The sequence below is a fragment of the Ambystoma mexicanum genome, chromosome 2p (genome assembly GCF_040938575.1).
Source record: "Ambystoma mexicanum isolate Mex_15411 chromosome 2p, UKY_AmexF1_1, whole genome shotgun sequence".
Taxonomy (NCBI): domain Eukaryota; kingdom Metazoa; phylum Chordata; class Amphibia; order Caudata; family Ambystomatidae; genus Ambystoma; species Ambystoma mexicanum.
Window position 1 is genome coordinate 616,586,655 of NC_090923.1, and position 27,897 is coordinate 616,614,551.

At 45.4% G+C, this 27,897-nt stretch overlaps 1 protein-coding gene across 1 annotated transcript in view; it reads right to left on the reverse strand.

Moving 5' to 3' along the window:
• Positions 1-27,897, reverse strand: part of CAMKV (CaM kinase like vesicle associated) — a 753,994-nt gene that overhangs the window by 18,956 nt on the left and 707,141 nt on the right. Inside the window, exon 10 of the mRNA XM_069644141.1 lies at positions 16,406-16,493. Within this exon, the coding sequence (XP_069500242.1) occupies positions 16,406-16,493 (88 nt within the window). The remainder of the gene's footprint in view (positions 1-16,405; positions 16,494-27,897) is intronic.

Consider the following 27,897-nt stretch of genomic DNA (forward strand, 5'->3'; position numbering starts at 1 on the left):
TCAGGGGTGAATCACACCTATCTGTAGCACGTCTCACCAAATATGAAAAGCTGTTCCTCTCTGCCACCATCACTCACATCAGATGCACTCCACTTAACCCTGCTTCCCTCCTACCCACATCTGATGACAGTAACTTGCAAGATTGCTTGCAGCGGTTGATGTTGTATCATCACCAAGAGCCGGCTCAAGGATATCCCCTCCTCAATGCAGACCTCATTCTCTTTGGTGACAGGCCTTGTCTTAGCGATTCAACAGGTAGACTACAGGCAGGTTTTACCATTTGCACCTCCTGTGAAGTATATGAATCTTGTCAGCTGCCATCACTGTGATCAGCACAAGTTGATGAATTCATTGCCCTCACACAGGCTTGAACGTTCGCAGCACAACACACAGCCACTATATACACTAATTCATGTTACGCCTTTGGTATATCACATGACTATGAGACCCTCTGGAAACAGAGAGGTTACCTAACTGCACAAGGTACCCCATTCTACATGCAGCCTATGCTGAACCCTTGCTTAATGCGATCTTGCTACCTAGCGAGTTGGCCATTGTGAAGTGTAAGACCCACACCGGCTGATGGCCATGCGAAAAATGAGGCCCTGAAAGGCCCTCAGGCTCCTGATTATGTGCGGCTGTTCCTCCTCTCATTTGAAGACACCCTGGCACCTCTTCCCATTCTGGCAGACCTCCAAGCGGTGGTTCCAAGGCTGAGAAACAGGGCTGGGAAGTTAACAAATGTGTTTGTTGCTCTGATCACCTATGGCGTGATAACACGGGACGGTTAGTGGCCCCAATTGCATGTATCTAGCATGTTTTGATCACTCTGTGTCCCATTCAAACTAGCAAAAAGGACCTGAGAGGTCCAGAGATATTGGTTTGCTCCTAACTTCCCCTCCATTGCTCAGAAATATTATGCTCACTGTCCAACATGTCTCATGTTCATCCCTGGAAAGCCTGTGAAAACCACTCCCGTTTCACAAGAAGTATCTTATGGCCCCTTTGTCAATCTCCAAATTGACTTTGTCATGATAACCAAGTGCACCTCCTTTGATTACATCCTGGTGGTGATAGATGCATTTTCTGGATGGACTGAGGCCTGCCCCTGTAAATATGCTGATTTCCTTACAGTGGCCAAGAACTCTCAAAGAGTTCATCCCACATTCTTGCCTCCCAGTCTTCATAAACTCTGATAGGGGAACCCATTTCACAGAACAACCTGTACAGAACATTTGCAATTCCATAGGTATACTGCAGAACCTTCATTGTGTTTTTTACCCACAATCGGCAGGGGTGGTGGAACGCTGAAACATCAATGTGAAGCTCTGCTTTGCCAAGGACTGCCAGGAAACAGTCCTCCCTCTTGTACTCATAGACATAAGAATAGAGTACATAGAGTACACAGCCTCTCCCCCCACGAGATACTCATACTCATGGGGATGTCCATGAGAATTTCAGTTACTCTGCCACCTTCTCCTGAACTCTGTGATTACATCCAAATATTCATCTTGTTGTTTCATATTGCAAAAGACTAATGCTCATTGTCAGTTCTCACTGCCAGTAAATCCAAGAAGCTCGGCCTCGACCACCTGAAATGCCTTGCCACAGCCACCTTTCAGGATACTGGATAGATCTGAAAGTGCATCAGTGAAAATTATCCCTGCATCCTCGCTGGAACGGTCCTTTCCAGACCCTGATGACAACTCGCCCCATAGTACGCTGTAGAGGCCGTGACTCCTGGGTCCATGCAAGACAGTGTGTGAAAACAGCACCTCCAATCAATGACGAAGAACAGCAAGAGGTCCAGGACAAAGACCACTTGCCATCTGCCAACACCAAATGCACAGCAAAGCTGTAATCTGCAAGGGTACAGGATAACAACACCCCTCTTCAGCTGCCCACTGGTGTCCCAGGAGCTAAAACCCCAGTGGCTTTGCATCCTGCACTCCTCGACAATGAAGTTCTGCTACCAGTCCAGAGGTACAATTTGCAGAGTGCAACCACCATCGCACCTGACATCAGCAGGTGAACCACACCTACCAGAAGCACATAACTGCTACGCCTGTCTCCTAAGGGAGGCCCATCACTCTCAGAAACTTGCTACACTTGTTTCCTCCGGGTGGCCCATCACTCTTGAAGGTTTGCTACACGTGTCTCCTTCAGGCTGGCCCATCGCTCTCAAAGATTTGCTACACTTGTCTCCTACAAGTGACCCATTGCTCTCAAAGCTTTGCTACACTTGTCACCCTCAGTTGGCCCATTGCTCTCAAACGTATTTGTCACCAAGCAGTTACAATATTGCTGTGAACCTGGAGTGTAGGTGCAGAGGTTCTCCAGCCAAAGGGGTTTTGGGCACCAGATGAATGTGCCCAGCACCTCAGCTGATTTCTACCACCTCTTATCATCTGTCATCGTTATGATTGTGGGGTTCCTGAACTTTTGCATCATCATCATCTCTCCTGTCTACCAGATCCTATAACAACTGATACTCTTTGGAATGCTTTGGGCATAAGGCCCCGATCTACATAGGGATGGAGTGCTAAAGCTCTGAATAATGCTTAAATTGCATTATTGGATCTGAATTGTGTACAACATGTTACTGTTCCTTAAAGTGGTATTGGCTCTGCTTCCCCCAGCCTCTTCCATCCTACACCCAGATACCAACACTTCGTCGTGGGCCTAAGCTGACCTAATAAATGCCTCTGTCTGCTATGTATGTTCCCACACTCCTATGTACAGCAGTGGGGGGATTCCCTTTATCCCTGTACCATTCAATCTTGATGAATGGTGTTATGACCTTCTGCTAAATGGCTCCTCTTGTCCAAATTTGACCCATCTCTTCCCCTGGGGATTCTTCTACCCCAGCTATGCCAATACTTAACCTCCTAGACTACTGAGCGCATTTATTCCACATGCTCTGATCTCTTTCACCACGATAGGCACCCTTCCTTCAATGGGTATCACACAAGCCACCTATGTCCTTAACAGAAGTGCTACCACCACCAACTATAACCACACAGCTGTCAGTAGGATAGGAAAATATCATAGTAATAGCACACCTAGCACTGCAGTAGCACTCTACAACCACAGAGGGTTATATTTCCATTGTAGGGCTAGCACCTGCCAATGGCTACCAGCTAACTAGACTGGTCAGTGCACCATTGGGTTCATTCGCCCAGCGATCTGCCAAGTGTCCCTTTTTCAAAAGCTCACTACACACCCTGATGTTCCAAACGCTGTCATCAACAGGACCAATCTTCATTCCCTATCACTCCTCCTAGAACAGGTAGCCAACACCACCACAACATGAATACTGATTCTTAAAAGTGAACAGGTTGCAGTCAGAACTATGGTCCTAAAGAATAGAATTGTGCTAGATTATTTACTAGCTGCCCAAGTGGTTACCTGTAAAATTATAGGACGTGAAAGCTGCACTTGGGTACCCGATAACTCCTCAAAGGTTGAGGATGTCATAATACACCTCCAAGGTGTTGGTAGCACCTTACACGATACAATCAAGGTTTATTACAGCTCACTATTAACTTGAATTCAAAACACTTTTGGTTCACTGGACCCTTCCATTCTACATGGTATTTTAATCATTGTTATCATAAATGCTGTCTTTCAATGATAGTTTTTCTTATTAGCTGTCTTCTGTCATGCTGTGCTAAACAGGTGTCTCACTTGCCCGCAGAGATAAGACTGCTGCCACTTTAAATAGCGACATCTCTAATCAAGGAGGTGGCCGCCATAGATGCCTCAAATGAACAGGAAATAGTAGATGTGTTAGGACAAATGTCTGATGCCGAATTTTATGAAGATTTGAATTGGGACCTTAGAGGCTGATAATCTATGTCTCTGAAGCAACATCCTTTCTGTGACGATCCCTGTGCCTATCCAGCCTATCCCTATGTCACCCGTTTACCTCGGCATCTTTGATTGCTACTATGCCCCAATCCTGATCCCTGTGATCTACGCCCTTTCACAGGGACTTCAAAACAGGGGGTTAATGTGGCAAGAAAGTCAGGTGCCGGTAATTTTGTGGGTGCCCATTCCCATGGAGTCCAATAGGATTCCATGGGAATGTGGACAAAGGAGCACCGGCAACGTTAACAACAATGCTGGTGCTCCCGTGAGGACTCTGCGAGCGGGTGCCGTTCCGCCCGACAGGCCTGACGCTGGCGGGTGGGATGGCTCCCTCCCCCAGAGTTTTACTGTGCCGGTCTGGTAACAATGGTGCCTGTCGGTTTACCAGGACCATTGTTAATGGACCGGCATTGTTATAATGAGGCCATGGCCCTCATTACGACCCTGGCGGAAATCGTGGTGCAAAATGCACCATGGAGCACGGCGGAAAGCTGCCGATAGCGCCATGGGGGTTGGCGGATTTACCGCCCCATTCCGACCTTGGCGGGGCGGTAAATCCCCATTCCCCATTTTACCCTTCCCCATTCCCATTTTTGCCCCATAGGGTATAATGGGAGTGGGGAAGGCGTTAATTACGCCACCGTAAAATACGGTGGCGTAATTAACAACAAGGTCCCGTAGCGCCATGGATTTCTCCGCCCGGAAAAACCAGGCGGAAAGCGCTCCATGGCGCTACGGGAACTCGTAGTAGGGCGGACGGGTCCGCCGCGAATACCGCTGGCGTAGACCCACTCCGCCAGGGTCGTAATGAGGGCCCATGTGTTTTAGATGTAAGAGCCCAGAGTAGACTGGTGGTCCTCTAGGTAGGTTCTTGCACCATTTTGAATAGCCCTGTTAAAAACCTTTATTCTAGTTATACTTCATATGTTTCAGTCAAAATCCATAGGCCCTAATTTAGTTAACTTACCCATCAGGAGGACAGCTCAGGGGCAACGTGCTCGCCTTGGAAGCAAGACGACCCAGAGCAACACATGTTCAATCTCCCGGTCCGCGCTTAAAAACCTCTGGGTATTAAGTGCGTTATAAACAACCTATCATATTAAATCATATCATATCATCCTGTCACAATTCAAATAGATTGCTGAATGATGCATATCTGACTCCTTTGTTGTGTTGCTCTTCTGTCTCACATGGTATTATGCATGATATCAACTGGACATAATACAATGGCCCCTCACAAATCCCTCCTGTACCGAAGGACGTTATGTTAACAACAAAGGTCACAATTTCATACTGAGCAACTCCATGTGCTGCAGGATTTGACTGATAGGGAACTGAAGAGTCGCTGGTTCCCCCTGAGGACAGGGAACAGATAAACAATTTGCCAATGCTGGTCTCTTTTGAGACTTATGGATTGATTACACTGAATAAGGGCTGACCCCCAAATATTTCCTGGATGTGGGAGGACTCTTGGATGAAGACTATAGGGTAAACACCTTGGTTCTATTAATGAATAGAGTTGTCTGCCTCTATTATGTGCCGATTGATAACTACAATGTTTAGATGATTTGCGAGAAGCACATAACTCCTCATGGTGGAGGACATATACAAAATGATCAAACCAACAAGGGGGGCACTGGCTTGGCACTACTACTTCTACTCAGAATGATCCAGTCCCTTGGAGTCTCCACCTGTGAACGCAGATAGAGTTCAGCTGATTTTACAGTGGTCGCAACAAGCAGTCAGAATTTACAAAGTGATACCTCCCATGTGATCACAGAGTTCAAGGAATGCAGAAACAATGGAAAATGTTTGTAGGATAAAGGGGGATTTATATCGAGCTGATGGAAATATAAAATGTGAAATGGTACGTCTTGTGCCAGTTGTTTATTCCAAAACCCTGCATTAAAACACTAGTGAATATGACACACTCATCCGACTGTTTGACTGTTTGACTTCCACAAATCACAAATAGGTTATTTTTTTTTTTTTTTATTTACTTGATTTAATTTACAAGACATTTTTGCAAGAAAGAAAACAAGTTTTTTTTCTCTCCTCCCTCTTTCATTGCTTAGAAAAATGTCCTTAGAAGAAAGACATTTGGGGGAATAAGTCCAAGTCTTCCAAACCAGTCTTAATTACAGTCCTGAAGCTTCAAATTCGTGAAGAATTGGGAGACCGCTATCACATAGGAAGTATTGTCCCCTCAATTAAGCGGCCCCACCACTCCTCCTCCGCGCACGTTGTCATCTCTCTGAATATGTGCCCCATGTGTGTGGATCTTAGCGTCGTCAATCCCGTGCATGACAACAAAAGATGTCTGATTGTCTCCTGTTCTTCCTCTCTTTTACAAAAACGTCAACCGTTAACCAATGTTCCTTATTGCTCTGATCTCATTAGTTGGCAGGAGATTAATTCGAACTCGTAGAAAGATGTTTCTCAAGGTTTTGTTAGGTTCTTCTGGCCTAGGATATACCATTAAAGGAATTGTGTTCCTGAAGTGCCATCTGTCAAATAACATTCCTGACTAACATACTGACAGCTCTATTGCACCCTCTATCCATTATAGATGTCCCTCTTTCTTTCCAAACTCGCCATGGTGTTGCCGTCCCCAAAGAACCATTTAGGGCCGGGAATACAAACATAAATGATTGTAGGTGATGTCACTATAACCCACGACATTCACGTTATGAACAAATATCACTGGCAGATACTGAAACAATTTGTTATCTTTTTAAGGTATTCTGAAGTAAATATTAGCATGACTGCAATTAAAGTTCTGTTGAAGGCCATGACCGTGTGGAACTCCATTTATCGCTGACCGTTCGACGGGTAGAGCACTTTAAGAAGGCACTAACAATTCTGTTGCAGAAGCTAGTCGAAGAAATTTTCTCACCTTTTGAGTTGGGTTATACTTGCAAGCTACAGGAGGTTTTTAGCTATGGGAGGAAAATGATGGGAGTAGAAGGAATACTGAACCATTAATACTGGGACGTTTGTGCAAAAGACTTTCAGTAGCAAGACATTAGTATGGGAACTCATGACATCTTAGCCGAGCCCCTGTCCCCGCATGTGATTGGGCTGCCCTCGCTGAGATCCTAAATCACACCCATTCGAGCCAGTGTGCCTCACCTCCAACCCTGAGTGCTTAGTTTCTGATCTTGGGCATTGTTCTTCTTCTTTTGAACTAGTGAGTCTGCAGAGTCCCTTCTTGTGACTCTGCACTGACTTTGTCGATTATGCACTTCATGCAAACAATGCCATTTTTGAGACATGTTCTGACCGCGTATCTGTATTCCCATCCTGTAGCTAATCCCTTTCCAACAATAATATCCTGTCCTGGTGTTATGAATATGTTCATAAACAGTGACTTGAATTGGTATAGAATAGTTCACAGAGGTTGTCAATATTTGAGGAAGTGTTTGCAGGTGCTTGCCCCTACACGCACTGTATTTCCACCTGGCTGGAGTGACAGTGCTACTTCTAATAAAACAGCTCCCTTACAGCAATGGTCAGCTGATGTGGAAAATATTTCCCCTTTTTCCTTTATGCTACTAAACACTCGCTTCTTGCCGGCTCATGCAGATGAAATTCGCTATCTGCTATCAGACCGCCACCCGGCCTTGTTATGCCTCCCGGAGACATGGCTTATTTTGGCTAATATATCACATTATTTTGTTATCAAGGTTGAGATTATTTGTACTAACATATCCACAGCAGTGAACACTCCTCTAATTATTGAGAATTTCTCATGTGAATCTGTGGGCCCAGCTGGTCCAATGTGTTGGTCATCCTTTCTGAGGTTCCCTGAAGGGCCGGTGCTGGCTGCCATTCAAAAGATTAAGTCATGCTCCTGGTCGGATGCAGTCCCATTGAATATCATAAAAAAGATCTCCCCTGCTCTTCTTACGAGGATCACAGCTGCTATTAATGACTCTTGGCAGTCAGGGCTGGTCCCGCCGGAGCTTAATGCTGCTAGGGTTATCCCTCTTCTGAAAAAGCCATCACTCGACCCTTCCGTTCTGTCTAATTTCCACCCCATCTCTCTTCTCCCCTTCCTCACAAAGCTTCTTGTGTCCCTGGTGTCACCTTTAATTTCCACATTTCTTGAATCCTTGCACCTTCTCGAGCCTGGTCAGTCTGGCTTTAGGCCTGGTAGGGGTAATGAGAGTGTTCTGGTCTCCGTCCAAGACGATTTGACCAGGCTGGTGGACTTCGGTGGTGTGGGTGCCCTGATTTTATTAGATATTTCAGTAGCATTTGACACTGTCGACCACCCCATTCTGATTTCCCATCTTGCCCAGATTGGTATATCTGGTCAATTGCTGGCCTGGTTCACATGGTTCCTGGTGGACTGCACTCAAACCCTTGTCATGCCCACCCTTCCTTTCTGCCAAATGTCATCTCATTTGTGGGGTTCCGCAGGTCTCCTCCTTGTCTCTGATTCTATTTAACATTTACATTTGGGCACTTGTGTGTCTCATCCATTCCCTCTCTGTCAGGTGCTATTGCTATGTCGACGACACCTAGATCCTGATCCGTTTAGATCTTGATCGGGCTGAGGTGTCGTCGTGCCTACGGGTGTGCCTGGCAGTTCTGAGGGATTGGATGAGCCACACCTGGCTAAAATTGAACATAGAGAAGACTGAGGCTCTGGTGGTGGGTTGTGTAAGTGATTTCAATATGGCACACTCCCAAGTCTCGCCCAGCATGTAGTGCATAAATGAAACCCTTATTTTTTTTCTATAAGTTCAATATTCTGAACGATATACCACTCATATCACACCCTCCTCCTGAGACCCCCCTCCCCCGGTCACAGTGAACCAGGAATCAGGCTAGTTTGCAAAGGTAAATATTTATTTATGTATTTAGTATTTAAATCACAATATATTTTAATATATAACACAATCACCAATGGGATGACAGAACACTGAATAATATCTTTAATGCACTGGGAATCAAATAATGAACACAAAAAAGAATGCAGCACAGAAAAGAACACTTTTGGGTTGTTTGGAACAGATAGCGCTATGGTTAGAGGTTCCCCCTGCAACACCCCTCAACCCACCAATGGCAATTTAAATAGATATGAGGAGAGAGCAGATACTCAGGAATAACACAAATCAAACAGAATATCACTCCCACCATGCCCCTTTAAACACAAGAGAAAAACGAAATTTACTTTTCAACTGTCAGAATGGCTTTGAAATAGGCTGAGCAAAAACACCAAATGTGATCAAAAAATTCTTAAATGATTATACATTTCTAAGGGAGCCACTTTGGACAGATTCAAGTAAACACCAACAATGCTTTAATCAAAAGGAAACAGTTGGAATCTCAAAGTCAAACCGGGAAATAATTTAAAACTAATTCACACGCGTAAAACTTTTCAAAATGTCAATTTGCGGCAAACTTTTCCTTATGCAATTTTTACTATAACGGGTCAATCGCACTGTTTCGCACTGCAGTTTCTTTTACTATGTTAAGGACTACGAAAAAGAGAATGCCACGCAGGAATCCGTTATTCACGGCCGCTCATAACTCTATTCATGCGTGATACACTAGTTTCTGTTTGGTTTGGGAATTACTTTTCTTAATCAAATCAATAAGGAATTATGGTTTAGTAACACAAATGAGAGAAAAGTCAGTGCAGGGATAGTTCTAACAATACTATGGTTCTGAATTAAAGATGGGATGGGTTTGAGATTGGGATCATACAATGCAGATATACTGTGGGTTACTGTTCTTCCTATTCATACTTACAGTCCTTTGTAATTAAATTGGACTGTCAGTTCTGGTCATTGGATTAGGCAGGTCCACCGGCAAACAGGCACCTCCGGATGATTTGGATCAGCGGTGCAGTTCTGGTTAAGTTTGGACTGCACCTCAGACTGGATTTGGAAGGGCCACTTCTGGTTACTGGACGAGGTAGATAGCCGGATGCAAGTTTTCAGCGGGCAAGCCTAATGGTAGCCAGCCAAGCTGAATTAAAATTAAGTCCCTTCAAGTTTGGGATTTTTGCAATTGGTCAGGCTAGCAATAATTTTGCAATGCTAGAATCTGGATTCTGAAAAGAAATCTGGAGTCAGTTACAAAATGAACAGTTCTGGAATACGGTGCTGCGCGGACATCTGGATGGGTTCTGGAAGCAGGGTGTTCTGGAAGCAGTCTCTCTGGAAACAGTGTCTCTGGAAGCAGTGTGTGTGTCTATGTGTAGTCCAACTCCGATATTTATCCTTTACAAATTGTATGGCATGGGCAGAACATAAAAAAACACCCCTATGTCTGTGAGTGGCTACAGGCGTGCACTTTGTTTTGGTTGGCAGCCTAAACAAAGCTGTCATTTTATGACAGGATTTAGGAACTCCCACCTGGATTTTTACCCCAAACATACTTTTGCACAAATGTACATTTCTACCATTATGTACCCTCATAAAATTAGACACATATTGCTCACATTTGATTGTCTACATTTACATTCAATGTCCATCTTTATGAGAGCTGTATTGGTAATTCTATGGACTTTCATCAGTTTTACCCATAACACTTTGGATTAATCATATCTAATTTTACACATCTCTGGGCGCTGATCAGTGGATCGTGTACATACAATTTTACGCTTGCAACATTAGTAGTTTTGCCACAATCAGTGTTTTAGTGTATCTTTGGTCCCTTATGTAATAAGAACTCCTACCACATCTTCAACTGTCTAGCATGAGTTCAGATTTATAAGTTTGTATTTTTCACGCGTCTACTTATTTTGGCTGTCATGTTAAATGTCATAAAGTTCTGAGGCGAAATGAGTAATTTACAGTCAAAATCCCGTCCAGGTTTTTCTTTTTTTTTCTTGCTTCCAAAGTGAGCAGATGGCCAGTCATTTGAATTTCACTGCGAAACCTCCCCCACATCTTCCTCCTCCTTGCAGAGGCCAGTTCTCAGCATGTCCTTTGTTCTTTGGTCAGCCCGCAGACGAATGTCTAAGGCAGCCCCATTGAGTGGCTTGCTGGGATTATGCATGAACCATTAACAGCCATTAGCCTTCCTGTTCTCAAGGGAGTGTCAATTGAGATGTCAGTTTTCCCAGGTCAGGCCCTGTCAGATCAGAGTTCACATGTGGATTGGCTTCAGACTGGATTTCTATACATTACATTTTTTCAGTTCACATATAAAATATAAGCCCAGTGTATGAAGGATTTAAACCTTTTAAAAGAATTAGCCCTACACCAACATGCTTGAAATAGTGGATTTTGCAATTTTTCAGGACAAAGAAAATACATTTAAGCTAAGTTTTACAGCCAGTTTTTGGCACCTGTCAGGCTGTGATGCCTGGATTCCTTTGACTGCCTGGAGGATCCATGATTCCAGCACACTTTCCTTTCAATAATTCACTGGGGAAAATAACTGAACTTAGCACCAAAACAGCACTTTGAAGATTGCCATTCATTAGGAAACTGTGTTTAGGGGCATTTTATGGATTTTAGCCATTTTGTGGGTTTGTTTCCAGTGACAAATGACAGATGACAGCAGTGATCCCTGCTTTTACACCACTTTGCTGGTGTATGTGGCAGGGCATGCGGCTCTTTTGATGGGTTATGAACTCTGCGCAAGTTTGCAGACTTAGTGCGCACAGGGTTTATTGCCTTCATTCTTGGCAATTTCTTTTCCCCATTGGCAAAGGGGTGCAGTGTAGCACAGTGGCGTGGATACAAATAATCCACAGCTGTCCTCCTAATCCTTCACTCTGGGTGTTTTCCTTTTGGCCCTCCTTTCTTGGTCCCCGCCCGGCTCCGGCAGAGAAGGTGAAAAACTTGGGTGTAGTCCTGTCTGCATCCTTGTCTATGGACAACCAAGTATCAGCTGTCTGCCGATCCGGTAATTTTCAACTGAAAGTGTTAAAGAAAGTGCTGCCCATGATCCCTGCCCTTCTTCGCCTGCCAGTGTTGGCAGGTATGGTGATATCCCTGCTGGACTATTGTAAAGCCCTTTACTTGGCGCAGCCGAAGGGTTTGATCCGGCAGTTGCAGCATTTACAAACCCTTGCAGCTCGTGTGGCAACAGGCACGCCCTATGGGGCCCACATTTCTCTGGTTCTACGTTTTCTTCATTGGCTCCCGGTTGCCCAACACATAAGGTTCAAGGCATTATGCATCATCCATGGGGCGCTGCACGACCAGGGTGTGGAATAGCTGAGCGTAAAGTTTTCTTGTTACTGCCCTGCATGCTGGTTTGTCCTCTGCTGATCAGCTTTGTGTGCCTCCTTTCCGGCGTGTGCTGATTGGAGGGTGAGCCTTTTCCATAGCATGAGCAACCTCTAGCCATAAAAAAACTACCCAACCATTTGGTCTTCAGGAAGGCTGTGTGACCTACTTGTATTAGGTGGAGTGGTTCCTGATTATAGTTGTGCCTGGCCCTCTAGCGCCAGGATACCTTAGGGTGACAGTGCACTGTAGAAATGTCCTTAACATAACATAACAGAACATAACATAAGGATCAGTTGAATGCTTTGATCTCATGAAATTAAATGAGCGCCTGCCCCCTTTGTCTCTTCCCTTGACAGATATTCATGAAATGTATATTTATTTGTATATTTCCAATAAAACCACTGTGTGCTGTGTGGAACTGCTGAATGGACATACCCAGCTAATCAAGAAAGAGTATGTGGACGAGGTTGATCTAAATTTAATCAGTTCAGAAATGTTACGGACTGAATGAAAAAAAACATGCTAACCATCCGTAAGAAACATCTAGCACCCTGGAAATAAAAAGGCATTCTGTGCCTCACCTAGAGTTTACATGTGTGAAACATTGTATGCCAGGAAACAGGCACATACATGTAAGGCAGTGTAGGAAGTATAAAGCAGTTCTCACTATGCACACACGATTTAACTACTCTGATCATATCCAAGTAGCTTCAAATATCCAAAAGGAGTTCCTGCAAGTTTGCAAGAGGCCGACGCGTCCTATAGCTAATTGTACTGACATTTAGAATTGGTATACATTTGTGAAGAAGTGTCTTGTTATTTTTTTAGACAGGTGTCTAGCTCTGCCTAATGATGCAACATCCTCAAGCAGTTTGTCTACGTTCATGAGCCAAAGTGCAAACGTAAAGTTCAGCTAGACTGGACAGATTCTCCCCACCTGCCTGAATATCTCAAATGTGTGTAGAAAATGTCTTATTCAGATCTGTAGTGTTCTCACTTTCACCTCATGACCTTAGCTGTAAAAATGAGTGCCTGCTTATCAATTTGATTGAAAGTCCAAATTGTTTGGTTCAACATCAAGCTACCTTCTTCCATATTGGTATCTGTGCTTGATGATTTCAGAGAGGTAGCAGGTAATGATGCTGACTCAGAAATCCAAAATGTTGAAACTTTGTGTGCTTTGAAGTTGAAACTTCTTGCACCTCTTTGAGAATGATCCTTTAACTGGGGAGGAGACGGGTGGTTGCCATCAAAGCATGACGTTTTGACCGCATTAACAAGTTTCACAAAGGAGTCTTTCAAGATCTTGCCTCTTGCCAAGATATACATTTGAGGAGTTGGCAGATTTTGCCAAAGTAAGTGAAAATGATGGATGGACTTCTAAGATGGATGTGCATTTGAAGGCTCACGATGCCCTCTATATAGAACATTCAGCTCCATTGCACCCCGTTACCAGGAACGTACAGAAAGAGAAGACTGACTTGACAAATCGGGCAGCAATATTCCAGCCCTAGAAGTCAACCACCACATCTTGTAGTCCCACAGTTATATTGCATTTGGGTTGTGATTTGGTAAAGTCCACAAGTAACGGACATCACTTTTACCTAGTCATCATTCAGTCCAGGATGTCAACTGCCTATCTCAAGCATAACCCAAGATCAAATTTGCCCTCACTAAACAGCAACTTTTCCAACAGTGGCTCAATGATGTACACCTAGAAAAATGTCATCTGCAACTCTCTGATTCAGCAAAATCCTTAAGCTTCACCACACACAGAAGCCTGACCTTCCAGAAACACATTGCCAAGAAGGTCCAAATGTCCTGGGTCAAAATCTCCACCCTCTCCAAAATCAAACCCTTCATCCAACCGCAGAGCTTTCAGAAACCTAGTGCAGACTATTGTGGTCTTGTATATCGATAGAGGGAATGCACTCCTAACTGGGCTTCCAGATGCTTCTTACTTGGCTCCCCTAAAAGCAGTCCACCATTCTGCAGCACATCGTATTACATTGGCCTGGAAAGTTGACAGAATCACCCCTGACCTTAGCAAGCTACATAGGCTCTCTCTTCAGGCCCGGAATACTGTTCATACTGCATGTATCATCTATAAAGCAGTCACGTGTAGCACATCAGGGTACCTGGTGGCTAAGCTCCACATGTCTGGTGGCACATGCTCCTTGCACAGTTAATCGACCAACCGGCACATATCACATCTCATCCACAAAGAAAAGACCAGCAAACAATCCTTCTCTTGTCATGCACCCACCCTCTAGAACTTTATCCTGGTATCAGCTGAGAACGCCCCCCACAATTCTCCAATTTTGAAAATCTCTCAAAATGTGGTTTTTCATAAACGCCTGACCAAGGGCCAATCTGAATGAGTGCACATACCAACGCACAGAGAACAACTGAAAGTACTGCAATATTGTTAAAAGATGTCTGCCCAAATGCTGGATGCACAAACCCTCTACTGCTCTAGAGATAGTTCTGTGGTTTAAACAAAAATAAGTATTGGATCGGCATCAATATATTATGCAACTCAGCCCACAGTGTGGGTTTGGAATTCAAGACCTGTCTGGTCTTTTGGTTCAGGATGGCATGAAAGCCTCCAGCTTCCTGTGAATGAGTGTTTGGAGGGGTCTACTAGCCCCCTTGCAGTGATCACACTTGCAGAGTATTGGAGACAATGTAATTGGGGATTTATAAAGTGCAGCTCTGACATTTTCCAAACCTAATGGGTTTGACCAAAGTCATGTGTGTTCAATGATGCAGCCAGCTTTGGTGAAGGGTCCTGATGTTAATGTGTGCTGGTTCAAGCATTCCTGGTGCGCTGTGGATCGTAGTTGTAGGCCTATCCCACACCCCATAAGTAGTCTTAGAGGCATCTGGGTGGAACTTGTTGCTTATTCTTACAAATATGCCCTCTACTTCTCTTAGGAGTGTCAACACATGCGTCTGTTCCTTTGGTGAAGTGGGTTATACTAATATGATGTCATATTTGTAATGACTTTGGGCCATGATTCCCTTCTTCCTGTTCTTGATTGTTTGTGGAGCAGTCTTGTTCTTCATGTGTCGTGCTCTTCCTGTGTCTGTGTTCTTCCTGTGTCTGTGTTCTTCCTGTGTCTGTGCTCTTCCTGTGTCTCTGTTCTTCCTGTTCAGTGCTGCCTGGGATGGCAGGCAGGACCCATTTGGGTCCTTCACATTTAACAGCAATTCACAAACACACCCCTAGAAAGTAGCAGGGCAATCAGAACCAATTGATGTTCTTGTGTGTAATAAATATATAGAATGTATTTTCCAATTTGTTTCTTGGGCACCGTTTAACCCTCAGAGAAAAAAATAGAACGACGACCTGTTACTTCGGTTTCAGCATGGTTTGTAAGAAACTATAAATCTTTGATGGCAAAATGTTACTATTGTTACGAGGTATACCTGTATATCCTGCAAACCATCAACAAATAGCAAGGAACAGCTTTCACTAGGAGACTCACTCTCAGAATTAAAAATGCCCGACCAAGAAATTAGAAAAATGAGGGTGTTCTGTCAAGAGCTAAACAAATGGTAGAAACACATATTCTATCAAATTCTCCATCGCCCACAGTCTGCCATACGTTAGGCAATTGGCGCACACCTGTTTTCAGTCACACATCTCGTTATTGTTGACAAGCAATATTCTACTGCATGGTCAATTACTGGCACAATCTCATATCTTAATACATGCTCCATCGTTCATAGTGACACATATTTGAACCCCACCAGGGCAGGAACAGGGATCTATGTCAGTCCAGGCAAAGTGCAATTTTAACTCACCAGTCCAAGATCAGATGTAATTGTCTAGGGCCAAAATGGAGCCCACTGGTTCCCCTCTGCTGATTGCACAACAAGGAACCCTTTCAACTTGCCTTATTGTTTCCCAGGCCATGCTCTTGCAGGACCATAAGAACACGAACAGACATTAACTCATGCCCTATCAATAGCCTCCCCATATTTTAGGCAACATCATTGATACTCACCTAGACTCTACTTACAGGCATCAGTAGTCCATATAGTCACGTTCTGCCGCGCCCACTGTCATAAGCTATAATCCATATTCTACCACACTTACACACATGATGTTTTAGCTGAGATAGCCTAACAAGTTGATCTATGGATGCCGGAGCATCCATAGTCAGATTGAGGATCAATAGCTATGACTGTCAACTTGGAGAAGTATTGCTTCCATCAGCCAACAGTTAGAGCACTAACTGTAAGCAGTATCCCAGACTTTATAGCATAGCTAGCTAGGAATACAGATGCTTAGTGCTGAATGAAAATATCAGGTCATTGGGCATTACCTTCCATTTGGCTTTGGCAAAGTTTTTCTCAATCTGAGCGCAGACACCATCCTTTATGTTCTTGTCCGAAGCTGCATTTCCGGAAATCCTGAAACAATACAGAGACTTTATTTGCTACCGCCCATGAGAACATGTGCACGACTGAGACCGTGTGAACCATGAGAAGAATATATAGAGTGATATGGGTCATGTAGAAAGCATCACAATTAGCCACCTGGATCACTAGACATCCCTTGGAGTAATGACTGGGGAGTTCACAGGCAGCCACCCTCCCCTCACCTAAAAGTGTCTGATCCGTGTAACTTGCTCCATGGTTACAATATATCTACTTGAGCTGTGTCTGGCACATAAACGCACTTTGTTCCCCAACCTAGTTCTCTTGTGTACAAACCCGTACATTAAATTACACTAAATACAATGTCTAACTGGACTATCCCCATTTCTTATGTTCAACCTCTCACTCCAAAAAATATATAAAATGAGCTTTTATATCATGCTTCACTCCAAAAACCAGTCTCTAAGCATAGGGACGGGATTTAAACTTGTGACGCTCTGCACTGTCTCGATTCTAAGACAAATGTGTTGCCCTTAATCTATCTTCCTCTACCAGCTGCTTTTTGCTATTCTTTGATATGACTATTCACCCATAGTAACCCACCCAGCAATGGGATACCTCACTGTCTGTGTATGCTCTCATATCTTCTTACTGTCACATGCACTATCCTCAATTATATATAATAAACATACATGCATACAAATATCCATTTACAGTTGATTAATAGTCAATTTAGGTCACTAAACCTAATAGTGTGGACACCTGGTGAGTAAAACACAAAAAGTGTCAACGCAACTCTTCTAAATCCAATCAACATGTATTTATTTATTTATTTATAGAATGTATAGAAATGCCCAATCTCTGGGGCATCACAACGTTTGTACAAAGGTAGGAAAAGGCAGTGGCTACAATAGGTGATGCATTAATAATATGTGTTGAACAACCAGGTTTTCATGAGTATTCTGAAAGATAGATAGGAATGTTCATTTCTGATGTACGGCAGTAGAGAGTTCCAGGGGATGGGGGCTTTGACAGAAAATCTCACTCCATCTGCTCTTTTGCTTTTGTAGCGTGGTGTGAACAGAGTGAGATTTGTGGATGACCATAAAGGGCGTACATAATGTTTCATAGCAATGTTATTCTTGAGGTTGAGGGGTGCCTCTTTATAGATACAGCAGTGTTCAATAGTCAGAGTTTTAAATTCAATGCAGGGTTTGATGGGCAACCAATGGGCCCTTCTTCTGGTTGCTGAGATGTGGTCTGGGCACCTTAAACCCAATGCTGCATGCAGGGCTTTATTTTGAAGAGGTTGTAGTCTGGCAAGGTTTGTTGCAAAGGTTCCCATGAGGAGCACATTGCAATAATCTAGCTTGCTGAGGATGATCGCTCTAGCAAGCGTCGGGCAATTATTTGGTGAGAGAAATTGTCTCCTCAGGGAGATGAGCTTAGCAGTGTAGGCTGAGGATGAATTAAGGTTATTGATGTGTTTGCTCATATACAAGTCTGCATCCAGATAAACACCCAGGGGTTTGTCATGCTTCAGGACAGGAATGTCAATGCCATCAATGGAGAAGGAGGAATAGGCTGATTTAAGGTTTTTGAGCCGGTAGGGGAGCCCACACCAAGTAGCTCGGTTCTGTCGTCATTAAGACATAGATTGTGAGTAGCCATCCAGCTTTGGATGATGCTGTACACCCTGTTGATGGCAGCAGTATCATTGTTGTGACTTCCTGTTTTAGGAAGGAGTATTTTGGTGTCGTCTTTAAAATGAGTATAGATGATACCAATGGAATCAAGAAGGTCAAAAAGTGGCTTTGTGTAGCTTCTGTATAGGGTTGGTGATAAGCAAGGGCTTTAGGGGACCCCAAGGGAGATCGAGATGGGTTCAGCTGCTTAATCACAAATGAAGACTCTCTAAGTGCGGTCACTTACAAAAGATTTGAACCAAGTAGTTGTCTTTGTAAAAAAGTGGAAATGAAAACTGAGATGCTGGCATGGAGTGTCATGGTCTACTAAGTCGAATTTAGCAGAGAGGTCGAGAAGGAGGGGTATGGTCAAGGTTACATGAGTCTCAGATATTGTCTAGTTGGATTTTTAATTCTAGCAGGGCTGTTTCAGATCTGTGTTTAGGGTGGAAGACAGATTGTCTTGCTCCTAGAAGGTGGTTATGCTCTAGGTGTAGATGTACTTGTGAGTAAGCCATACGTTCCAGTATTTTGAGTAGGAAAGGGACAGTGGTGATTGGGTGGCAGTTGGCGGAGAGGGTGGTGTCAAGGGATGATTTCATGAGGAGTGGGTGACCCATTCAGCTTTGCTGCTAGTGGGAACCACAAAAGACAAAAACGTGGCATTAATGAAATCTGTTTTGATGGGCGACAGAGTGGCAGCGCAGAGTTTGTCTATGTGAGCGGGGCAGGTATCTCACTTGAGGTTTGAGGGTTTCAGAGACTGGATAGTTTCCAGTACAGTGGCTGGAGTTACTTGTGAGAAACTAAATAGTGGGGGCGGGGGTGTTTGTGAGGGACTGGCCTCATCGGGTTGATAGAAGAGGGGAGTTTGAATACAAGTTGTGTTTTTTCACAGTGATTTGTGGTGAATGGTGTCAATTTTGTTTGAGAAGGCAGTTTGGATCGTGGCACGCCAGGCTTTATCAGACCGAGTCATGGTATTGGAAGGGCTAGGGTTTTCTAGCTCTCTTACTATGGAAATTAGTTTGTTGGCATTAGAGCTAGCATTGGGAATCCTGTAGTTGTAGGGGTTGGCTTTATAGGTAACCACAGCTTTTTTTGTAAGTCTTGATGGCATTGGAGAGAGCTTCACAGTTGCGGGAGATGGGATGTTTCTTACATAATGTTTCAGGGCTTTTTTGCTACAACGGAGCGAGAAAAGATCATCCAAGAACCAGCTGCTAACAGGCTTGTGAAGTTTGGGTATTTTGGTTATGATTGGGTTGTGCTGGTCCCTGGTATGGAGCAGGCTCAGATGATATAGTTTAGCTATTGCTTGCACGTCATTATTAGAGAGTGGAGGGGTGAGAGCATGTTTAGGAGAGTTGGCTCAAGAACTTCTTGAGTGAGCTTGAGGGTGTTGAAGATGCATATAGGCTGGGAAAGAGCATGGGGGTGGCTAACGGTTTGGAAAGAGAGAGATCAAACTCGATAAGAGAGTGGTCAGTGCAGTGCACAGCACTAATGGAAGAAATGTCAATGGAGGCATTTGTGATGACGATCCAGTCCAGAATCTGCCCTTTGGCATCAATAAGGGAAGAGACCAACTGAGTGAAATTAATTTCCCCCAGTGAGTGCACATGTGCGGTAGCTTTAGAATCAGCGGGATCATTGAACTCCAAATTGAAATCCCTTAGTATAATGAATTTATCAGTAGGCTTCAGGAGGTGTGTGATCAGGGGCGGATGTCCAGCTTGAGTAGACTGAGGGAGTTGGATTGTCTGTACAGGAGTAGTAAGTTAATATTGACTGGGGATTGCTGGCAAATTTGAGGAGCAGTATTCCGTAGCCAGATATGGCTAGGTCTGATATCAAGGGACGCTTTGGTGATGAGGGCAAGCCAACCTACGGTAGACATGGGGCAGTCTGCTCTGCAGATAGAATAGCTAGGCGGGATAGCTAGGGAGATCAAGGGGCGGATAGTGCTGGGGATCAAGGATTCAATGATTTCCAGGATGTCCAGTTTTAAGTTGACAATGAGGTCATGGACAGAAATGGCATTGGCTCAGAGTGCCCATGCATTACTTAGAGCACATTTGAGCATCTCAGCTGACTTAGCTTGTGGCAGAGGGGCTATTATGAGGGAGATATGCAATCAGCATTCGGGTGGCAGGCGACGAGAGGGAGTCCAAGCGGTAAGTCTGGAACATCTGGACTCTCCCACAGTAGGGGGTGTGAGGCTAGTGCAAGTGCATGAGCAAAAAGAGTTCCTGCACGAAGCCTGCATAGCCATTGAGCCCCTGGGTAAGGGCTAGAGCTCCAGTGGTGAGACCTTGATGCTGGTGGGATGCCTTGTGAGTGGTTGTGATGAAAATGAGTGCAGGAAGAAAGGGAGTAGGGCTAGGCAGGGTAGCTGACTATTTGCTTGCTAAGATGCTGGGTACATGTAGTATAGGAGTAGGGAGGAGGTAGGGTAGGTCTGGGGATCATATGGGAGTTCATGGGCGCAAGGGGTTCATGCCTATTGGAGAAGATGGTATGTGTTGGTCGATCTTGTTAGGCATGGTGATCAGCTGTGTGGGATTAACTAGTGGCTGGTGCAGAATCGGTGGTGACATTAAGGGGGCTGGAGGTTGGTAGCCATTGCTGGGGATGGAATCCAAGGCTATGCTCAGAAAGGGCAGTTTGTGAGGGGGCACTGTGGCACAACATGGCGGGTTAGATACATAATGGTCTAGCTGGCTCTGGCGTCATGAAGAACGGTGCCAGTGGCAGCCCAGCAAAGACGAAAGTCTGGTCCCTGGGTCCTTTGGAGCAGGAAGTAGGCAAGTCAGACCTGCAAGTGGGCCAGTAGCTGAGAAACGCATACTCCCGGGCCATACCGCCAGGTGTGTGGTAGCCATGAGAGAAGGTCGGAGGAGTGCCACAGACCCACGAGAGGAGGGTCTAAAGGCGACACACTCCTCTGGGGGCAACCAGAGTAGCTGGGAGAGCCACCAGCTCCCTGGCGTGAAGCAGTCAAGAGGGCCAGGAAGAATGGCTGGATTGCTGAAGTGGGAACCAAAATGGCAAGGTAAGCTGTTTCCATGCAGCGTCTCACCAGCCAGCTTCACATTGCAACACAGCGGGAAGTGGGGGATTGGCAGAGAATATTTCCATAGAGGAGGCCCAGGAGAGGATCAGCTGATGCTGCTCCCCAGTGACTGGCCGCTGCATACAATCATCAGCGTTTCTCCCTCCGGAGGAGCAGTTTATGCCTGAGCTGCATCAGAGACTGTTGAGGCACTCAGCGAGGCCCGGTATTAACTGGTCTCCTGAAGATAAGGAAGAGGAGGCCATCGGCAAAGTGTAGGCCAGTTTGCATCATTTGCTATGTCAGCAGAGGGCAGGGTCAGCCCCCGAGCCACCAAACAGCCTGGGACCTGGTTAAAAGAGTGACCCCCAGACCCAGCAAAAGGGGTGCCATGTGGCTTCGTAGAGTGGCACCGGCAGAGAGACAAGCGGATTTCAGGCCCAGTGGGGCCACAACAGCTGGAAATAGGGCCCTCCCCTCCCCGAAGGAGCTCTGCAGGCAGAAGGACAGGATGGGTGCCAGCAGTACCTTTCAGGAGAGTGCAGGCCAAGGAGCAAGACCCAGGTGCAGGAGGTGGGTGCACCTCGGTGCCAGGGGTCGGCTTGTGTGCCAGGCAGGCACTCCAGACTGTGTGAAAGACAAGGAGGCAGAACATTGAAGAAACAGGGGGACAGGCCATGGTGAAGGAGAAAGGGAAGATATACCCCTGCAAGTGAAGATGGCTGCTTTCATGGCCCCACCTCAAAGGGGCCCATGGGAGGTGGAGAGGGCAGAGGGGCCTGCAGTGGAGAGGTCCCCGGGGCATCACCCTCGCTGAATGAACTCCTATTAGCAATCAAGGATTCCAAGGACCCGCTGGAGCGTAAGGTAGACGCGGTGGGAGCAGTAGTGTGTTTCCTGAGACGGGACTTGCATAAAATATCAGCTAGAGTGTGAGAAGCAGAAAATAGAATCTCGGAAGTGGAGGATGCACTACAGCCCATGAAAAAAGACATTCAGGAGCTAAAGAAAAGGATCAAGATCTTGGAAGATAGAGTGGAGGACGTGAAGGGCCGGGCCAGGCTCAATAACATCAGAATACTGTGTCTGCCAGAGAAAACGGAAGATCCCTCCATAGAGCTCTATTTTCAGAAATGGTTGTCGTCGTAGATGGACACATCAGAGCTCCAATTTATTTTCTGAGGAATGCGCCCACAAAGTCCTGGGCAGGGTGACCACCGGGGCCCACCCTAGGCCGGTGATTGGAAAGCTACAGAGACGTGATATTGCAGGCATCTAGGAGTAAAGGGTACAATTTATCCATGTTTTACAAGAGACGTACAGAGAGCCAGGCATTCATTTGAGGAGTTCAAAAGAAGATTCAGCAGTGCTGAGATCAGGTATGCTTTGTTTCTTCTGGCCACCCTTTGGGTGGTGGGTGAGGGAGGTGTTTGATTCTTCCATTTCCCGAAAGATGCATGGGACTGGGCAGATAAGGAGGGCCTCAGCAAGCGAAATAATGGATGGACCACAGATGGACCACAGAGGACGGCAGGCCCCGATAAGAGCTTGGCAGGGTTATTATTGAGGCCACCACTGAAGGATCTTATGCAATGGAACTGAAACCTTGAGTGTAATGGCCTGAGGCAAGATCATTAGTTGACAAGGAACAAGCCGTAGCAGAGCTAGAAAGGTGCCATGAGCACACCCCCCCAGATCGCCCATCATTGGGTTGGGACAATCAGTTTGGTTAATAGTTGTGGGACAACAGAGGCTTCATGTTGGGGGAAGCATAGAGAGGGGAGTAGGGGATGGTTTCAATTGTTTGGCGCGGAAGTTATCTCTGTTGGAGGGAAGGGTAGGAGGAGGGGGAGTAGAGGGAGAAGTGAATAGTTTGACGCAGGTCCAGATCAAAGTAACAATGCATTCCAGGGGAGAGTCTGGGGTTTGGGCAAAGGGGCTGGTCTGTCACTTTGCAATCTTTTTAACAGGTTTTCTGAGTGAACATGGCAGAGGGGAATAAAGGGAGGGCTAAATCAATTAGCTGAATTACTTGGAATGTGAATGGGTTAAAAAAGTGCTGTTTGTGAAGGTTGGCACTATATAGGGTGATGTTACTCATCAGAGTCACATTTCGTGCTGGCTGTAGAAAAAGGGATGGGAGAGGGAGGGAGTAGCCAGACTTATATCGAGTGTGGCAGTTCAGCAAGACATACTAACTGGTGAGGCAGTGTTTGTCTTAACTTGCCGGATGTTTAGAGGTCCAGCTGAGATTCTGCTACTCGCAGATATCTTGGCACTGTAGCTGAGGTGCTGCATGGCTTTGCAAAGGGAGTCAGGTCTGCAGGGCCTGATGATAGCGCATTGTGGGCTTCCCTGTGAGCCGTTCAAGCCCGGACAGGCCCAGACAGACTTTAATGGCCTCATATGTTGACCTTGTTCATTGGCCGGCTCATGTTTGGTATATGGTCTACATCATTTCATGGCCAATCAGCAAGACCCTGAGATGGGATGAGCCAAGGAGCTGCACCATGATGGTCTGACAAGGGTGCTTCAAGGACTGTGTGGGTTGCAGCCATGTTGGAAATTAGTGCATGCTCTTGGAAAGTATGGGACTGCCCTGAACGGCTTCCCAATTTGTTGCTCGTAGTCTATGTGCAGGGGTCCTGTAGCTATGATTTGGCTGTCTCCTTCAATGAACAGGCCCAGACAGGCTTTAATGGCCTTATAAACAGGCCTTATTCATTGCTATAGGAGAGTTAGGCACAATGTAGAACAGCTGCCTAATGACCTGTTGCCTTTGTGGATTAAAAGGGAAATAGTTTGCTTCCTCTTTCACAGCATAAGAAGGAAATGGAGAGCATCACTAGTGTACGCCCTTAGAGTGAACATCTCTCTGTATGCTATGTCTCCAAGCCTGCAATCTGCAATCCCAATATTGTGGGCTTCTAGTTGTATTTATATTTGCACCCAGAGAAGGGCACTCCACCAATGAGATGGGTGTAAAGGTGGGCGGGAAAACACTGTGTACCGCCCACATTTTCCTGCCACCTAAGGTTCTTCCCTTAGGTGGCGCCATCTTGATTGCGTTGCCTCCCCACACCCTCACCCTGCCTCCACCTCCAAAGACATCCTGCATCCTCCCCCACCTCCTCCCTCCCTACTTACCTTCTGGACTGAACCACTGTTTGTTTGTTTGTTTGTTTATTATTTGTAATGCGCAAGCATACCCTAAGGTAACAGGCCGCAGCCTTTCCATAGATATGCAAAGCTTAGTTGCAACAATCATACAATATACATACACAATGAAGGTAAAACGCAGGATTATATACATATATACAAATATGCACATTTGGTTACAGTGTGTGCGACAGGCATAGGTAGGACAAACTAGGCACCAGCGTGTGTTGAAGGCTTACTTTTTCATCCATAAAACTTCCTTTGATTGGAAGCTTTGATATGGCAAGTCCCTTCTGAGGGTTGGCGGTAGTGAGTTCCACAGCTTAGCTGCTTTCACTGGGAAACTGTTGCCCCCCTATTGTAGAGCGTTTAAAGTTAGGGATAGAAAGACCGTCCATGTAAGCTGTTCTTGTCGGTCTCCCAGAGGACTGTCTATGAAATCTGTCTATTAGGTAGGTCGGGGCAGCATTATTAAGGGATTTGTGAGTGAGGGACGCCATTTTTAGGGTGATTTTGTCTTTAATAGAGAGACAATTATTATGTTGGCTATGTCCTGTGATGTGCTCTCTTCTAGAAATGCACGAGGCCGCTCTGAGAGTGTTGTTCTGAAGAGTTTGTAGTTCGCTAGTGGTGGCTTTAGAGGATCCTAAGTAGAGGGCATTACAGTAGTCCAAGCAGGACAGAATGAGGGCTCTAGCGATGGTAAAACAGCTAGAGTCGAACAGGAAAGGTTTGGCTGTATGGAACAATTTGCACGTGTACGCCGTGGAGGAAGCTAGGGAGTTTACCTGTCTGTTGAAAGAGAAATTAGATTCCAGGTAGAAGCCCAGTGTTTTAACTACTTGTCCCACTTTGATGCTGTTCCCATCGATCAAGAAAGAGCTATATGCAAGGCTTCGTTTTTTTAGACTAGTGGTGGTGCCTCGGATGATGCGTTCAGTTTTATCATCATTCAGGCATAGCCCATGTATGGCCATCCATGCCTGGATGATGATGTACTCTCTATTCACCAAGGCCAAATCCTTTTCATAATCTCCAGAAAGCGGAAGGAGGATCTGGGTATCATCTGCATAGTTAGTGTAGGTGATACCAAGATGATCCAAATCATCGAAAAGGAGCTTGGTAAATATATTGTACAGTGTAGGGGAGACACAGGAGCCCTGTGGCACACCACAAGTGATGGGCATGGGGTCTGCTGCCGCTGTAGGTGAGAAAACCCTCATGGTTCTGCCATTGAGGAATTATCTGATCCAAGTGATGACCTCAGCAGAGAAATGGGCTGATGTGTGGAGGTGTGTGCACAGGACGGAGTGATCAACCAAGTCGAAAGCTGCAGAGAGGTCAAGGAGGAGCAGCAGGGCTGCTTGGCCATTGTCTCTGAGCTTATCGATTTGTGCTTGCAAGTCGAGGAGAGCAGTTTCAGTCCCGCGTTAAGGATGGAAGCCTGATTGTCTCGCTTCCAGGTGCCTCTGTATTTGTACATAGGCGACCTTGTCCAGGATTTTTAGAAGGAAGGGTACGGTTGTTATGGGTCTGTAATTAGTAGGCGTGGCAGGGTCAAGTGTGTGTTTTTTTAGTAAGGGGAGCACCCAGGATTGTTTTAGATTCGAAGGGATGGAGCCAGTGGAAAAGGAGGCATTGTTTAATTTTGTAATGAAAGGGGAGAGGTCTCGGGCGGCATCTTTAATGAGCTGTGCCGGGCACAGATCTCCCTGACAGTTTGAAGGTTTCAGTGACATGATGATTTTTTCTACTTCTAGTGTAGTCACTTTAGAAAAGTTGAAGCAAGGGGTTTCACTTGGAGTGGGCTACTCGGGCTTCTCGGGTGGTTTGGATGGGAGCGGATCATTTAAGGAAGCTTTTTGCGGGTAATTTTGTTTTGTAGGGTGGCAATCTTGTTAGCTAAGGCATTTTGGATTTCAGAACACCCATTTCTTTCTTTGGTGCAGGTATCTAGTGGAGCTATGGGGGTTTCCACTTCTTTAAGGATGGAGAATAGTTCCTTCGTGTTTGATTTTGCTTGGGATATTCGGGAGTCATAGGAGGTATGTTTAGCCAGGTAGATTTCTTTTTTGTAGAGGGTGGTTAGTTTAGAGAGTTTGAGTTTATTGGCTACTGAAGGGACTTTTTTCCAGGTGGCCTCACAATTTCTTTTTTGCAGCCTTACATTTTTTAGAGAGAAGTGTATACCATTTGTTTAGGTGCAATTTAGGCTTGATTGATCTGAGCTTGAAGGGGGCCATTAGATCCAACGAAGTGGAATGATTTTGTTGCATTCTTTGACCAGGGTCTCTGGATCTGAGTTCTCGGGGAGTGAGTTGAGAGTAGGGAGTAGGTTTGGGATAAGTCTCTTGAGTGTAAGATTCCTCTTGTTTCTTGTGAGTGTGGGGGTCCTTGTTAATCGCGGGGGTGAGGGTCGGGTGGTGGAAAGCATAAATGATACCAGGTAGTGATCGGTCCAAGCTAATAGTGAAATATTGGTGATATTCGCAAGACAGTTTTGGTCGGCTATCCAATCAAGTTTCTGCCTTAGGCATGTGTTGGTTCCATGCTTCTTTGTATAAAGCCTAATTCAAAGAGGGTATTGATTATAGTACTGGTGGATGAATCTTCCAGGTCATTATAGCCCAGATTGAAGTCCCCAAGGGTGAGTACTTGGGTGGAACTTTTGAGGTTGCTAGTTAAGATAGTGTTTATGTCCTCGTCAAAAGTTCCTATAGGGCCTGACGGTCGATAAATCAGGTGCATGTTGAGAGTCTGGGCATTAGTGAGGGGGACTTTTACTGAGAGTATTTTGCAGGAGGAGACGTTGATTGTAGTTGCTAATCTCATGGTAAGACTGCATTTGCGGATAATAGCAACACCTCCACCTCTGGAGTTCGGTTAATCTTGTCTCAGGATGGAGTAATTATCTGGGATTGCCAGCATGGGCATGGGACCTGCTACTGGGTGTAGCCAGGTCTCCGTGATAGCAAGGAAGTCGAGGTCTTCTTTGAGGATCAAGTCAGACATTTCTGTTGCATGAGCTACTAACGATCTGGCGTTGATCAGAGCTCCCTTGATTTGGGGTGTTGCTATGGTTTTAGTGGAAGTAGTGTGGCAATGGTCCTGGCTTTGTTCTTTGGTCCTGGCACTCCTTCCTGACAGCAGCCTCCATAGAAATAGAAAAGGCACTATGTCCATTTCATATCTACTATGGTGGTTGCCATCTTGTTTATTTTTCTTTAATGGGAGATTGGACTCGGGCAATATGCAAGGAACCCATCTCCTTAAATGAAAAATAATCTATTTGCACCCCGGGAAAACCCAGGGGCATAAATAGCAATCACCTCCTTGTTGGGAAGCATACATGGGAGATAATGACCCACAGCCGATGCAGAGCGACCCACTTCACTCTGGCCTGCATAGGCTCAGTCTGGCATTCCGTTACACCTCATGTACACCCCCCGATGCAGGGATGATAGCTACATTATTGAATCTTATTATTATACTCTCATGATTGATTTACAGCAATCTGTTGCTTCCAGCCAGGTTAAGT